The 12839-nt window shown below is 54.7% G+C and overlaps 1 protein-coding gene across 2 annotated transcripts in view; it reads left to right on the top strand.

The window, feature by feature from the left end:
* Positions 1-12839, top strand: part of BSN (bassoon presynaptic cytomatrix protein) — a 95768-nt gene that overhangs the window by 62002 nt on the left and 20927 nt on the right. Inside the window, exon 3 of one of the 2 annotated variants that reach the window (XM_058726905.1) lies at positions 4898-5782. The exons of the other annotated variant lie outside the window; for it this stretch is intronic. Within the exon in view, the coding sequence (XP_058582888.1) occupies positions 4898-5782 (885 nt within the window). The remainder of the gene's footprint in view (positions 1-4897; positions 5783-12839) is intronic. 2 annotated transcript variants of the gene reach the window in all.

Below are 12839 nucleotides of genomic sequence, written 5' to 3'. Positions count from 1 at the left end.
CTGACCGAGCAGGAAAGGAGAGAACACAAGACGGTGGTGTGCACAGGAAAGGTGTGCAGACAGAGGAGGGCTCCTAAAAGCAAGAGACAATGGCACTGGAGTTCTGAGAGGCAAGGGCTGCACAGGAATGTGGGGGGTGGAGTGTGGTTGAAAGAGCGGAGCCCCCAAAGAGCCAAGTCTAGATCCTCAGTGTGGAGGAGGAAGCCTATTGTGTGGCTCCTCTTGACGACATTGGAAGCAGGGCAGCGGTTTGAGCCAGAAAGCAAGGGAGGGGGACAGGCAGGGAGAGGGACACGAGAAATTGAACAAGCCATTGTGGACAAAAGCCTCCTGGGGAGATGGAGTGAATTAGTTAACCGGGCAGTTATGGGGGTCCAGGAGAAGTTAGACGCAAGTTAATTTACAGTGGAGCCCATCCACCTGGTGCCCATTTATCTGTTTGGGTGTAGGCCCGGAGGAAAAAAGGTATCTGGCTGGATCCAGTTCTGAAGCAGACATAGATTAAGAGAGCACAGACATTTAGCAGAGTGACTGCGTGACAGACCATAGATTCAGCTGGTCAGAAAGACACGTGAAGGCAGAGGGCCTGTGGAAGAACAGAAAGCAGAAGCTCGGGGCAAGTAAGTTCAAGTAAGGGAGCAGCTGAGAAAGGCTCTTCTTGGGATGAAAGTCCCTTCGGAGCCAGAACCCATAAGGCCCTGCTTTTCTGAATCCCCAGCAGGCTCCTGGCAGGGCAGGAAGCAGCTCCCTGAGGGAAGCCACTTTCCTGTAGCTTCTGCTTCCCCCACTTCCAAAGCAGCTCTTGGCCTGCACACCACACTGAGCCTCCCCATTCCTACTGCTGTTCGGGCCCCACTGGGCTGGGATGCACAGGTGTCCCGCCTCTGAGATGACAGGATGGGTTTCCTTGCTGGCAAGAAGGGTCAGCCTGACAAAAGCTAGTGTCTGACAGAGCCATCCACATCAGTGCAGCCCTGGGCAGTCCCCTTAGCTCACCTCTGGTTCTTGGGACGTGAGTTCTGTGGCGGATAGCCTGCTCATCTCCTGGCCATGTGCCAGGTCAGGCTCATGGAGGTACTGGACAGCATGACTCTAGGACAGGTTTCCTGTCACACTAGTAGAAGGCCATTCATTGTGATTCTGGTGGACAGCTGGATTGGAGGCTGCCAAGAAGCCACAGACACCGAATACAGTTAGATGAGGAAGGCTCTCACTGCTCTGGTCCCAGGGCTGACGAGTCTGCCACAGGCCTGGCCATGTATGCCCAGCCTAGGTGGGCAAGTGAGCTGGGGTGCATGGCCATCTATCTCCCTGTCCAGTAGACAGCATCCATCCCCCTAACACAGGGATGAGGACCTTGGAGGAGGGAAGAAGAGGCTAAGGCCGAACCCCTCCGATCAAGCTCCTGATGATCAGTGGGGGAGGCAGAGGGAAGTCTTGCTGGGCTCAGAGTGCTCCCCTCCCAGTGTCTTCCCTGGGAGGCCTTTCTTCCTGGGCCTGAGTCTGGGTGGGGCTGGGAGAGGGCGTGGTCAAGGCTCCTTGCCATCTAGAAGAGGCTGGATAGAAATAGCTGTGCCCATCTGGGCGATGAGTCACTGAGGGGCGTTTTAGCTGTTTCTTGGAGAGGTTCTATTTTAGGTGAATGGCTGTGACAGCCTGGGTGACGGAGGCTGGGTAAGGGAAGGTTCTGGTGGTGAGTGCAGGAGTTTTAGCACATGCCCTTATTCAACCCTGTCCAGAACCTGAAGGAGGGTCACTCTGAAGTCCCAGGATAAGGAGTTTTACATTCCAGACTCCTCTTGTCACAAGTCCCACCTCAGGGCATGCTATACCTGTGCAAGCGCACAATGGAAATGGAGCCTGGGGTGTGCACTGGGCACCCACCCCAGGAAGTGGGTCTGTGACAGCTGCCCTGGGCCAGGGCCTGGGGCTCCCCTCAGAAGGCTAATCCCCTCTGGGGGTCCATCTGAGGGTGAGCAGAAATAGCCTGCCCCTTGGAGCTCCCATTTTGATGGGAAGTGAGCCCTCCCCACCCAAGAGTAACTTTCTAAAGTGTCTTTGGACTGAGTCCCAGAGACCCAAATTGTTTCCTCTGAGGCTCTCTCTGTCCAAAAGTAGACAAAGCTGCCTTGGGTCTTCAAAAATACGTAGGGTGAGTTGACAGTTCCCATCTCGGGGGGATGGCTTCACACCCCAGTGCCGTGACATCACTGTTCTTAGGGTTTCTGGAACTGGGCTTGGCCTTTGAGGGCTCTGCCAGTGTTTTGCAGAGGGGACTTCTAAACCCATGACTTGACCTGCATGAGGTTGAGTGGCCTTTGGAAGAGGCAGGAATGCAGAAGGCACCAGACTCCAGGCCATAGCTCAGGAACCGGGCTGGGCTGGCAGGGCTGGTCTCACCCTCAACACCACTTCCTGGCTGGGTAACCACAAGAGTATGTGGTTAAGTTATATCAGACCTTGATTTTCTCTACTGTGAAAACTAAATGACAATGTGAACTGTGAACATGCCCTGTGTGGTCCTGGGCACAAGGGGGTGCTCACCAAAGTGCGGTGTTCCCCACTCCTTGGATGCTGCTTTTGGCCTGCTAGGCAAGACAGCCAAACCCAAGCTCTCCAGCTGGCAAGTCAGCTAAAGCAGCAGCTGCACAGCCCTGTGGCCTCAAGGAAGAGAGCAGGACTGGAGGTACTCCTAAGGGTGGACAGAAAGGGCTTTTTGCCTCAGGAACTGGATTGGACCTTTCCCTGGTGACTGGGCCACCATGGTGCTTTCAAAGGCTCTGGCTACAAGCATAGATGGAGCAGCCTTGGCCTGCAGCCTCAGCTCTGGTTGGAGAGGAGGAGCCTCTTCACCGGGGCACCAAATCTCCAGTCTGATGGCTTTTGCTTTGTGGGAACTGTGCCCCCTGCCCCCTGTTAATAGGTTGTTGGGATTAATCCCACAAGAAGTCTCTCTGGAATGAGCCCTGTTCTGTACTACACACTGTGCACAGTCCTGAGAACACTTCAACCAGAACTCACAAGCTAGGTGGGGAGAAAGGAGACACCCAAGGAAACAAATTGGTAGATACTTCGGGAAAGAATAAGCACTGTGAAGAAGATGAAGTGGGTGATTCGATACAGAGTGCCTGGTGGGGGAGGCGTATGTTAGATTGTGTGGCCAGAGAGGGCCCTGATGGGGAGATCTGAGGCCTATATAGCTAGCTGGTCTGGGGGCAGAGAAAATTGTGAGGGCCGAGGCCCTGGTTACAGAAGTGAGCTTAGGGGACTACTTGGCAGAACAGGAGGCCCAGAATCTCTGGGGTAAGACCACTAAGGGGGGATGGCAAGGAAGGAGGCCAGAGAGAGGAATGCGCTGGAGTAGATTGTGGGATCTTATGGTTCCTGGTGAGTTCCCATGGCACACATGATGGGAATCCACTAAGGGATTTGAGCCTGTAATTGATAGGCTCTGGTTTGTATGTAGATTTTTTGAGAGAAAAATATTATTGGCTCATGCACCTGGAAGTCCAAGGGCAGACTTAAGGTATAGCTGAATCCAGGGAATTAAATGAACTCATCAGATCTGCTCCTGTCTCCTTACCTTGGTCCGCTTCTGACTGTCTATTGATGTTATCCTTAGCATCTCGCTGCATGTGGGGAGAGAGGGCTGCTGGCCACTCTAAGGCTACTTTTCTCTATGAGTAATCCCAAAGGAAAAAAGCCCCTCTTTCTTCTATTGTTCATTTACCAAGGGCTCTGATCAGCCCTGTTTGCAAGGTCACATACCTGTCCCTGCGCCCCTTGCTGAAACCAGTGATTGGCCCAACCTGAGTCATGCACTCACTTTATTCAGGGAAGGGGTTGATGCAGAGAGAAGCTACGTGTCCATCACATAAATAGCAGCACACGATTTTTGGTTTTGGAGGCACAGATTATCCCATTTTCTTAAAAAATGTGTCTTGCTTAAGGAAAAAAACTTTTTCATTCTACTTACATCATCACTTACATTGCATTATTTTGCTCTCAAGATTGTTCATGTATATCTTGTGTCCTCGGCTAGATTCTCAGCTCCTCCAGGACAGGGAGGAAATTTAAAAAAAAAAAAACACCAAAACGTTTATTTCTGAAAGAGAGAGAGAGAGAGAGAGAGAGAGAGAGAGAGAGACACCAAGCATGAGCCGGGGAGGGGCAGAGAGAGAGGGAGACACAGAATCCGAAGTAGGTTCCAGGCTCTGAGCTGTCAGTGCAGAGCCTGACGTGGGGCTCAAACTCATGAGCTATGAGATCATGGCCTGAGCTGAAGTTGGACATTTAACCGACTGAGCCACCCAGGTGCCCTGGTTTCTTTTCTTTTCTATGCCTCCCTCTCCCTCCTGTTACTTTTCACTTATTTATTCATTCTGCAAGTTTTTAATTGAATATCTATTGCATACCAGGCACTGTACTAAGGCCATCCTTTTCTTCCTGGTTTAAAAGATCACTCTGGCTGCTGTGTGGAAATGGCCCAAAACAGGCAGCAGGGGAAAGAGAGTGACCAATTGGAGGCTTTGGGGGTCATTGGTGAGGCAGGGCATGGAGATGGAATAATGTACACAGATCAGAGGTACAGCCAGTGGGTGGTGGGGAAGACTCTTGAGCAGGAGGGTCTGGCAGGCAACAGATTGGTGGTTTGGGGGTGGGGAGTGTGTGTGACTCCCCCTGTTCTGCTCCAGGCAGCTGGCAGCTCCCAGAGGTCAGGGCAGGTGCCATCAGCCCCTTCAGCTTTGCCTCCTGGCAGCCCAGAAACACCTGAGTGGTGCTTGCTGCTCCTGCCTATGCTTGGAGCTGGCCCTGGCTACTGGGGGGCCTGCAGCGACCTGAGCTATGGGCACTGTCAGTCCCGACCACCCCGATGACCATGATACTTCCTCCTCAGGTGAAGGAGTGGCTCTGTCTGAACTGCCAGATGCAGAGGGCTCTGGGGATGGACATGACCACTGCGCCTCGCTCCAAGAGCCAGCAGCAACTGCACTCCCCGGCCCTGTCTCCTGCCCAGTCCCCAGCCAAACAGCCCCTGGGGAAGCCGGAGCAAGAGAGATCGCAGGGCCCAGGGGCACCACAGCCAGGCCTCCGCCAGGCTGAGACAGCCAGGGCCACCTCAGTGCCGGGGTCTGCCCAAGCAGCTGCCCCTCCAGAGGTGGGGAGGGCGTCTCCTCAGCCTCCTCTCCCCATCAAGCCTTCCACAGCGGATCCCAGGCCACCTGCAGGAGAGGCCCTGGCCAAAAGTGCCACCACAGTGCCCTCTGGGCCTGGTGCTGCTGAGCAGACCCAGGAGGGCCTCACTGGGAAGCTCTTTGGCCTTGGAGCATCACTGCTGACCCAGGCGAGTACCCTCATGTCTGTGCAGCCCGAGGCTGAGCCCCAGGGCCAAGTGGCTCCCAGCAAAGGGCCACCTAAGATTGTCTTCAGTGATGCCAGCAAGGAGGCTGGCCCAAGACCCCCAGGCTCAGGACCTGGGCCTGGGCCAGCACCTGGAGCCAAAACTGAGCCTGGAGCCAGACCAGGTCCTGGATCGGGGCCTGGAGCCCTGGCAAGAACTGGGGGAACAACCAGTCCAAAACATGGCAGAGTGGAACACCAGGCAGCGACCAAGGCTACTGCCAAGCCAAAGACCGCGCCGAAGGAAAGGGCCACTTGCCCACTGTGCCAAGCTGAGCTCAACGTGGGCAGCAAGGGCCCAGCCAACTATAACACCTGCACCACCTGCAAGCTCCAGGTGTGCAACCTGTGTGGCTTCAACCCAACGCCCCACCTGGTAGAGGTAAGAGAGCTGGACCAAGACCTGGAGTAATGGGGGGCCTGGGAGGCATGGGAGCCAGAAAGGGCTACAGAGAGCCAGGTCTTCAGCACTTGTGGGGCCCCTACACAGGTACAGAGGGGCTGTACTCCCCTTTCTATCCCTGCCCCAGGCTTGTTGTTCTCCTCAGAAAACTAACTGGCACAGCGGATGGGGTAATGGTGCCCGCTGCCTCTGACTGGCTAATCGGTGCCCTGAGGCCAGTCCTAGAGGTAGCTAGGCTCAGAGCACCCTGAACTGGCCTCCTCATTCCCAGCTATCCTGGGCATGGCCTCGATGGAAGATGCCAACCTCCCCTGCTCAGGTGGGAGGAACCTGAGGTCCCACCCTGCCCTCCGTCTATGACCCACACAGGGGGTTGAAGGGCTGTTAGGCACAGGGCTGTGCCCCATTGCCCCAGGCTCCAGCCAGGTGGTATCCTCCCTCCATCCCCTCTTCTGAGGTCATGGGTATTGACATCTACTTGTCAGAGCTAGTCTTTGGACCACATATTTTCCTTTGGCTGGGCCTGGTTCTTCCTGGGGCTGCATGTGGGGATGCTCAGGGATGTTCTTTTTACCCCTAGGGAAGTTTGAGAGAGTTCTGGGGTTAGGGCCTATCTCTCTGCATCTTTGCTCCAGGGAAGGGTTCTGGGTGCTGTGCAGAGCTGGATAGAAAAGAATAGGAGGCCCAGTGTGCTCTCAAAGCTTGGAGCCCACCTGGCAGGCTCAGAAGATACAGAGGTACCTGGGCAGAGTTGGATGAGCCTGGGCCTGGAGGCTGCTTCTGCTCCTCCCCTTACTCACTCTGCCCTGCCCACAGGGCCATCCATGTGAACCCTACCTTGGCTGCCTTGGGCATAGCTGGTGTGTCCTATTCCCTCAAATGCCCTTAGAGTCAAGATGAATGATTGGCTCATCTTGACAGACAGATACACCCCCAGCTATGTCACATCAGGAGATGATCAAGCCAAAGCCCTTCCTCCTGGACACAGGCAGCCACCTGAGTCCTTGGGGATTCTAGGCAGAGCCATGCACGGTCAGTGGTGGGGCAGGGAGTCTCTGGCACCTTGTTCTGATTTGCTTTGAGTCAGGCCTCCACTGGAGCAGCCCACTGTGGTAAAGAAGACTGCTTTGGCTGTCACAGGCCATATTTTCCAACATGCAGAAAGAGGCAGCTCTAAGCAAGAAAAGTGACCTCCTCACATGATGCCCATGTGGCCCTCGAGGCCCCATACTGCCACCTATCTCCTTAGATCCAAGGGCTCACTGGAGGACAGTTGGCCTGGCTGACTAAGGTGGGGAGGGGACACCAAGGGGCCACCAGAGAGCCAGAGGAGCTCCAGTCCAGAGACTACCAGGCACACACTGGCTGTCAGTTGAGTGGGGCACCCTGATCCTGAGGGACTGTGAGCCCTGTTGGACTACTGAGCTGGTGCAGCCTGGGGGACCCTTGTCCCTGAGAGACCTCCTGGCCCACATTTCCTCACTCAGCAAGACATGCACAGAGAGAAGGGGAAAACTGTCTCAGTTCAAGAGTGTAAATGTTCCTGACAACTCCTTCCAGCAGCCCCTGGGCCAGGCCAGAGGAAGTGCTGATTCTGCCCTAACATGTGTCAGTCACATGCTGACTCTTGGATGAGCATCTGGATTCTGATCCAAGCCTCTCCTTAGCCATTTGGTTGTCACCTTCCTGGGTTCCAGAGCTTCTGCTTCTTGATAGCCAACATTGCCCCCTGCCCTACCCCCTCCATGTCCTGCTGTCTCCATGTCCTGCCCCACTGCCACTTCCTTGGCCAACTTCTTGATAGCCAACATTGCCCCCATGCCCTACCTCCTCCATGTCCTGCTGTCTCCATGTCCTGCCCCACTGCCACTTCCTTGGCCAGAACCACCCTTGTCACCACAGGATCTGATGGGTTCCATGGGCCTGACAGCAAACTTCTGGGTGTTTAGCTCCTCCCCTCCCCGGGACCTCTTGCTCCTAATAGCAGTCAGAGGGTAGCCCAGCTTCTCCAACTCCTTTCTCCTTATGGCTCTACTTATTAATGCAGCTGTCCCCAGAGGGGTCCTGGGAAATGTGTGAGTAGACAGCCATGATGCCCCCCTCCTGTGGTTCCTGGTACCACCGTTGCTTTTCTTCACTGTAACCAGGCCATGGATCGTCTTTGATCTCACCTCAGCAAATGGCTACTTGACATTCGGAGCAATTGTGTGCTTCCCTATGACCTACTTTGTGTGAGAGACCTACTGTCTCTCCCACACCTTGCTAACTGAGGCCAGCCCGCCAGGCTCAGGATGACTGTGTGTCTCTGTGTACAATGTGAGCCAGAGGGACCCTGTCTGCATGTAGGCCGGGGGCTTGAGGGAGGGATGGACCAGGGCAGTCCCACTGCCACCTCCCCACAGGCCTATTAGACCTGCTGTGACTCCACCTAAGATGAGAGTCAACTGTCTGGGCTGTTAGGTTGGGGATTTTCCTCAACATCTTGGAGCTATAAAACCTTTTACCTTCTTCCTAGACAGGGAGTCCAGAGCATACAATGAAGGAAGCAGTAAAACTAGATCCCTTTTTGCTTTGAAATTCCCTCTGAAAAAATAACCGTAGTGCTATTTAGTGAGTCATTTCATAATTAAGAGTTGTTGATTCCAAATTTTTTTACCTATTTATCTTTTGAAGGATAATAGTACCCTCTGGCTTCATTTTTAATTGGCTTTCAGTTCAAAATAGAGTTTGTGAAGAAATTAGTGGAATTGGAAATGTTACAGTAACACCACCAGTTTCTGATCTTATTAGAATTGCCAAAATACCAGCCATATCCTTGAGAAGTTGGACCTCCCTGGGGAAAGGGCCCGGCACCTGTGATATGCGGGGCTGGGCTGGGCTTATTTGGGGAAGGGGTTGCATCGGGGGCACCAAGTGAGAGGCCAGCAGCTGCCTCTGGCAATAGTGGTCTCAGGAAGCCCTGTCTCCTCCGTGTGGAATGGGGGTGATAGCACTCCCTCTTAGGTTTCTGGGAGAACTAGTTGAGATGCCATACTTCAGATACTTATGCAAGGTCCAACACACAGCCAGATTGGAACTAACATGTCCTAACAGGGAGTCTCTATGCAGGGAAGAAAGAGTCTCCTCTGGCCCCCAACTATCTGAGTGTGAATCAATCCTGTGGCCAGTGTTAAGACCCTGGTCTCATGAAGGATGCCCCATGGGGAATGGACACATTTGGTACTGGAGTGTGAGGAGAGCACAGCCCAGCCAGAAAGAAATATGTTGGGGATATCAGAGAGGATTCCTCTTATTGGAGGCAGAGGCCCAAAAAGGAGAAGCTTAAGGATGTTCAGAGACAGGATGGGGCAGGGTCATAGCATCAGGAGAACGGCAGCACCAGTGACAGCCATGCCTATAGTCCAGGGTCTGGCCATGCCATTGGGCCCTTTATGTCCAGGCATCCTTTCTCTGAATTTCTTATCTACTGCCCCTGGTCTTGCAGTGAGGCTGGGGTATGTTGGGCCCAGCAGCTGGCCATGGGCTGTTGGTCAGGCTGGTGTCACGTGATCAGGCTGACACAGGCCAGCTCCACATACACAGAGATTGTGTTCTGCAGGGTCATTCAGACAATGGCAGGCAGTGCAAGAAGGATGCCCAACATGCATTGCAGCCTCACTGGGCAACCTTGGCCCTTGAGGCACAGTAGCCAGTGATCCTGGAAGGCAGCAGGGCTCATCCACCCGTGGAGTACTCCACCAACTCACTTCCCCTTCTTCACCTTGACCCCATCTCCCACCATTAGGTGGTGCTTACCCTGGGGCATTCCTAGCTGCCCCCAGAAAGGAACTGGACAGAGGGAGGCAAGGCAGAAGTGGTCATCAAGTGTCCTGCTGTCCATTCCTAAGTCCCAGACCATCCCCTGCCCACTTGCCAAGGGGTCAGGCAAAGGGGAAGAGAAAGTAGCAGCTCCCTGGGGCTGGCTGGGGGCGGGGTTGGGAGAGTACAAGAAAGGGTGTACAGGTAAATGAATGAATGAGGGAATAAACATGAATGAGTGAATGAAAGAACAAGGGGAAAAATGGAATGAATGAGCAGGGGGCGGGGTGAGGGAGGGCATGCTGTCAGGGGGCAGAGATGAGAACTGAGTGAATAAAAGGGCGCCTGGGTGGCTCAGTCAGTTAAGCCAGCTTAGATCATGATCTCATGGTTGGTGGGTTTGAACCCTGCATCAGACTCTGTGCTGACAGCTCAGAGCCTGGAGATTGCTTCAGATTCTGTGACTCCCTCTCTTTCTCTGCCCCTCTCCTGCTCGTGCTCTGTCTCCCTCTCTTAAGAAGAAATTTTTTAAAAAATTAAAAAAAAAAAAAAAGAACTGAGTGAATAAAGAAATCAGGACCTGTGCTCCAGCCCTCAGGCATAGAACCTCCTCATGGCCAGCCTCCTACCCCATCCCCATTCTCCAGAAACTTAGGTCTGTGCCAAGTCTCCTCAGACTCCACCCGAACAGGCCCCAGTGCCCCGCACCCTTCTCCCCGCTCCCAGAGAGCTGGCAAAGGGCCTCCACAGCCAGGTCCAGTGTTTATTTTTAGCCCTTACCTCACATGCCTCCCCCTGCCTGCCTTCCCTCCCTCCCTGGCCGCCTGTTATAGCAGAGCCAGGAGCAAGAGGCCCAACTGGGCAGCCCGTTCTGCAGCCTGGCTGTCTCTATGAATAAGCGTGGGAAGGAACAAAACCCTGTGGAGCATGTGACCACAGGTGACATGCTCTGCTGAGGGCTGGGCCTCTGGGCTCAGGTAAGCAGGCTGCCACACAGGCTGGCTTTGAACACTTGGCATTAGGTCTGTCTCCTCCATCCAGAGCATCTTTCCAAGGTGCCCTTGCTTCACTGGGACTGTTGCTTCTGGGGTGGGGTCTGCAGGCCAGAGGCAGGGGTCAGAGGTTTGCCAAGCCCCTAAGGTGAGCCAGGGCAGGTGATCTGACCTCGAGAGGCCTAAGCTGGAATGGCTGTGTGCAGGGCCCCAAAGTGGAGCCAGAACAGTGTTGCCATAGGCCAGCCCCCGGTCTGGGCCCAGATCCTAACCCTATCATGCTGATCCTGGGGGGCTTTTCTCATTTCCAGAACTCTCTTGGCCTCTGCCTACACCCCTCTTATGTCTCCAGGGTCTTTTTGTCATGTCATAGTCCTCTTTGAGGTGGGGGGATTTCCACTGTGTCCCTAGGTGATGTTAGAGGCATTGTGGGCTCTGGGCTCAGGCTGAGCATCTGTGCTCTTCCGTGCCCCATCTCAGGGCTTGAGCTCAGCCTGCCTAGCATTCTCCCCAGGCACCTCTAGGAGTGACTAAGCCAAGTGAGCCCAAGACCCAACAAGTAGCCAGCACCCATTGCTTCATAGGGGTTTGTGTCAGGAATGCATAGAGGACCAGATAAGGTCAAAGGGAGTTAGTCGTGGTGCTAGGGCCAGGGAACAGGGTGAGTAGATGTAGGACCTCTGAAGGGTCACCCTCCATAGCTGGGCCCCTCTGCTTAGGGGCTGTGTGTAGGATTGGGCCTCAGGGCAGAGTCAGAGCTCCAGTCTCAGCAATCTCAAGGCTCTGAGTAACAAGCCTGTGGATCAGGCCTATCCTTAACACACACCAAGGGCCTGCCACCTGCCTGGTCTGGCCTCTGCTGGCGCCCAGGGCAGAGATGTGGTACGTAGCCCTGCGGGCAGGAAACCAGGGCAGAATCATTGATATGGCATCTGCCATGGTGGCCTGAGGATACCAGGCTGAGGGCAGGCACTCTGGGGGTACAGTGGGAGTACAGATCCAAGGATCTGCCACATGTGCTAGGGTCTGACATGGGCATAGGGCAGTGTGTGAAGTAAGGGCGCTGAGGCTGCCAGCCCACTTTAGGCTGGCGAGGGCCACAGGCTACCTCCTTGCCCTGTCTTCTGGCTCTGTGATCCTGTGGTTCTGGGTTTTGTGGTTCTCCTAATGGCCCATCCTAGTGGCCAAGCTGCTAGTGGGAGTCTGAGTGTCTGGGTACCTGAGAGGACCAGCAGCAGGAAGGTCAGAGTACCAAGGCTCTTCCCTCCTCCAGGGTGAGAGCAGACATAAGTGTGTGGTTATCCTCTTTTCCGCCTCACTCTGGAGGCCAGGGTGGGGCTTCCAGTCTTGCCAAGGAAGAGCCCTGACTCTGGAGGAAGTTCCTGGGAGACACGCCCCTGTCAGCCTCTGACCTGCTGCAGGAATCACCCATGCAGGGCCTGGGATGTTCAGACCTCACTCCTGTGCAGACAGCTGGAGCTGGGGAAGTAGACTTGGTTTCTGGTGTTCTAGGAACTTTGCCACTGATATCCACGTCATACTTGGATGACCATTTTGGGGCTGTGGTCTCCAGGAAGGCTACATGCCAGCCCCTGTGTCTGTCTTAATCATGGCTGTGTCTCCAGTCCCCAGCACTGAACGTGACAGAGGGGATTACCCTGAGAGTAGTGGACTGACGGTTGAGTGTTTGTTCCCCACCCAGATCTGGAGGAAGCAGGGCCCTTGGTCTAAGTGCCGGCACACACAGTCCCCATCGGAACAGTCCAGAGCCCTGGGGGCAGGAGGAGGCTTCCACCTGAGGGTCTTTGCTGGCCTTGGACAAGGTGACTTGGGCTGGGGGGTATAAGCAGAGGGGACTGCTTGGCCCCATCCTCCCAGCAGGGCTTCTTTCAGATGCCTCCCCTGGCCCCAGGAGCCTGTGGCCTCCCAGCGCAGCCCTTACTTGGGAAGAGTGTGGGGAGGATGGTGTCTGAGGCCTGAGGGCTAGGAGGCCAGGGAGGAGCTGGGCACCTAGGAGGCGCTCCCTGTCTGAGGCTACTCCTGGTTTGCATGGGCTCTGGACTGATGGACTCCACACCAATTCCCCCTCTTCTCCAGACTCATGTGCTACCTGTAGCCTCCCCTCCCCTGCAGGTCTCCTCCTTTTCTTGCCAGGTGAAAAAGCTCTCTACAGGGTAAAGAAGAGATCCTTCTTTTTGGTTTATCATTTGAACTCTGAAGGATGGGGAAGTCTGTCATTTGAGGGC

This window comes from Neofelis nebulosa, chromosome 4, assembly GCF_028018385.1.
Source record: "Neofelis nebulosa isolate mNeoNeb1 chromosome 4, mNeoNeb1.pri, whole genome shotgun sequence".
NCBI lineage: Eukaryota > Metazoa > Chordata > Mammalia > Carnivora > Felidae > Neofelis > Neofelis nebulosa.
Note: the sequence above shows the minus strand (reverse complement) of the source record. Positions and strands in the feature narration are given on the sequence as shown.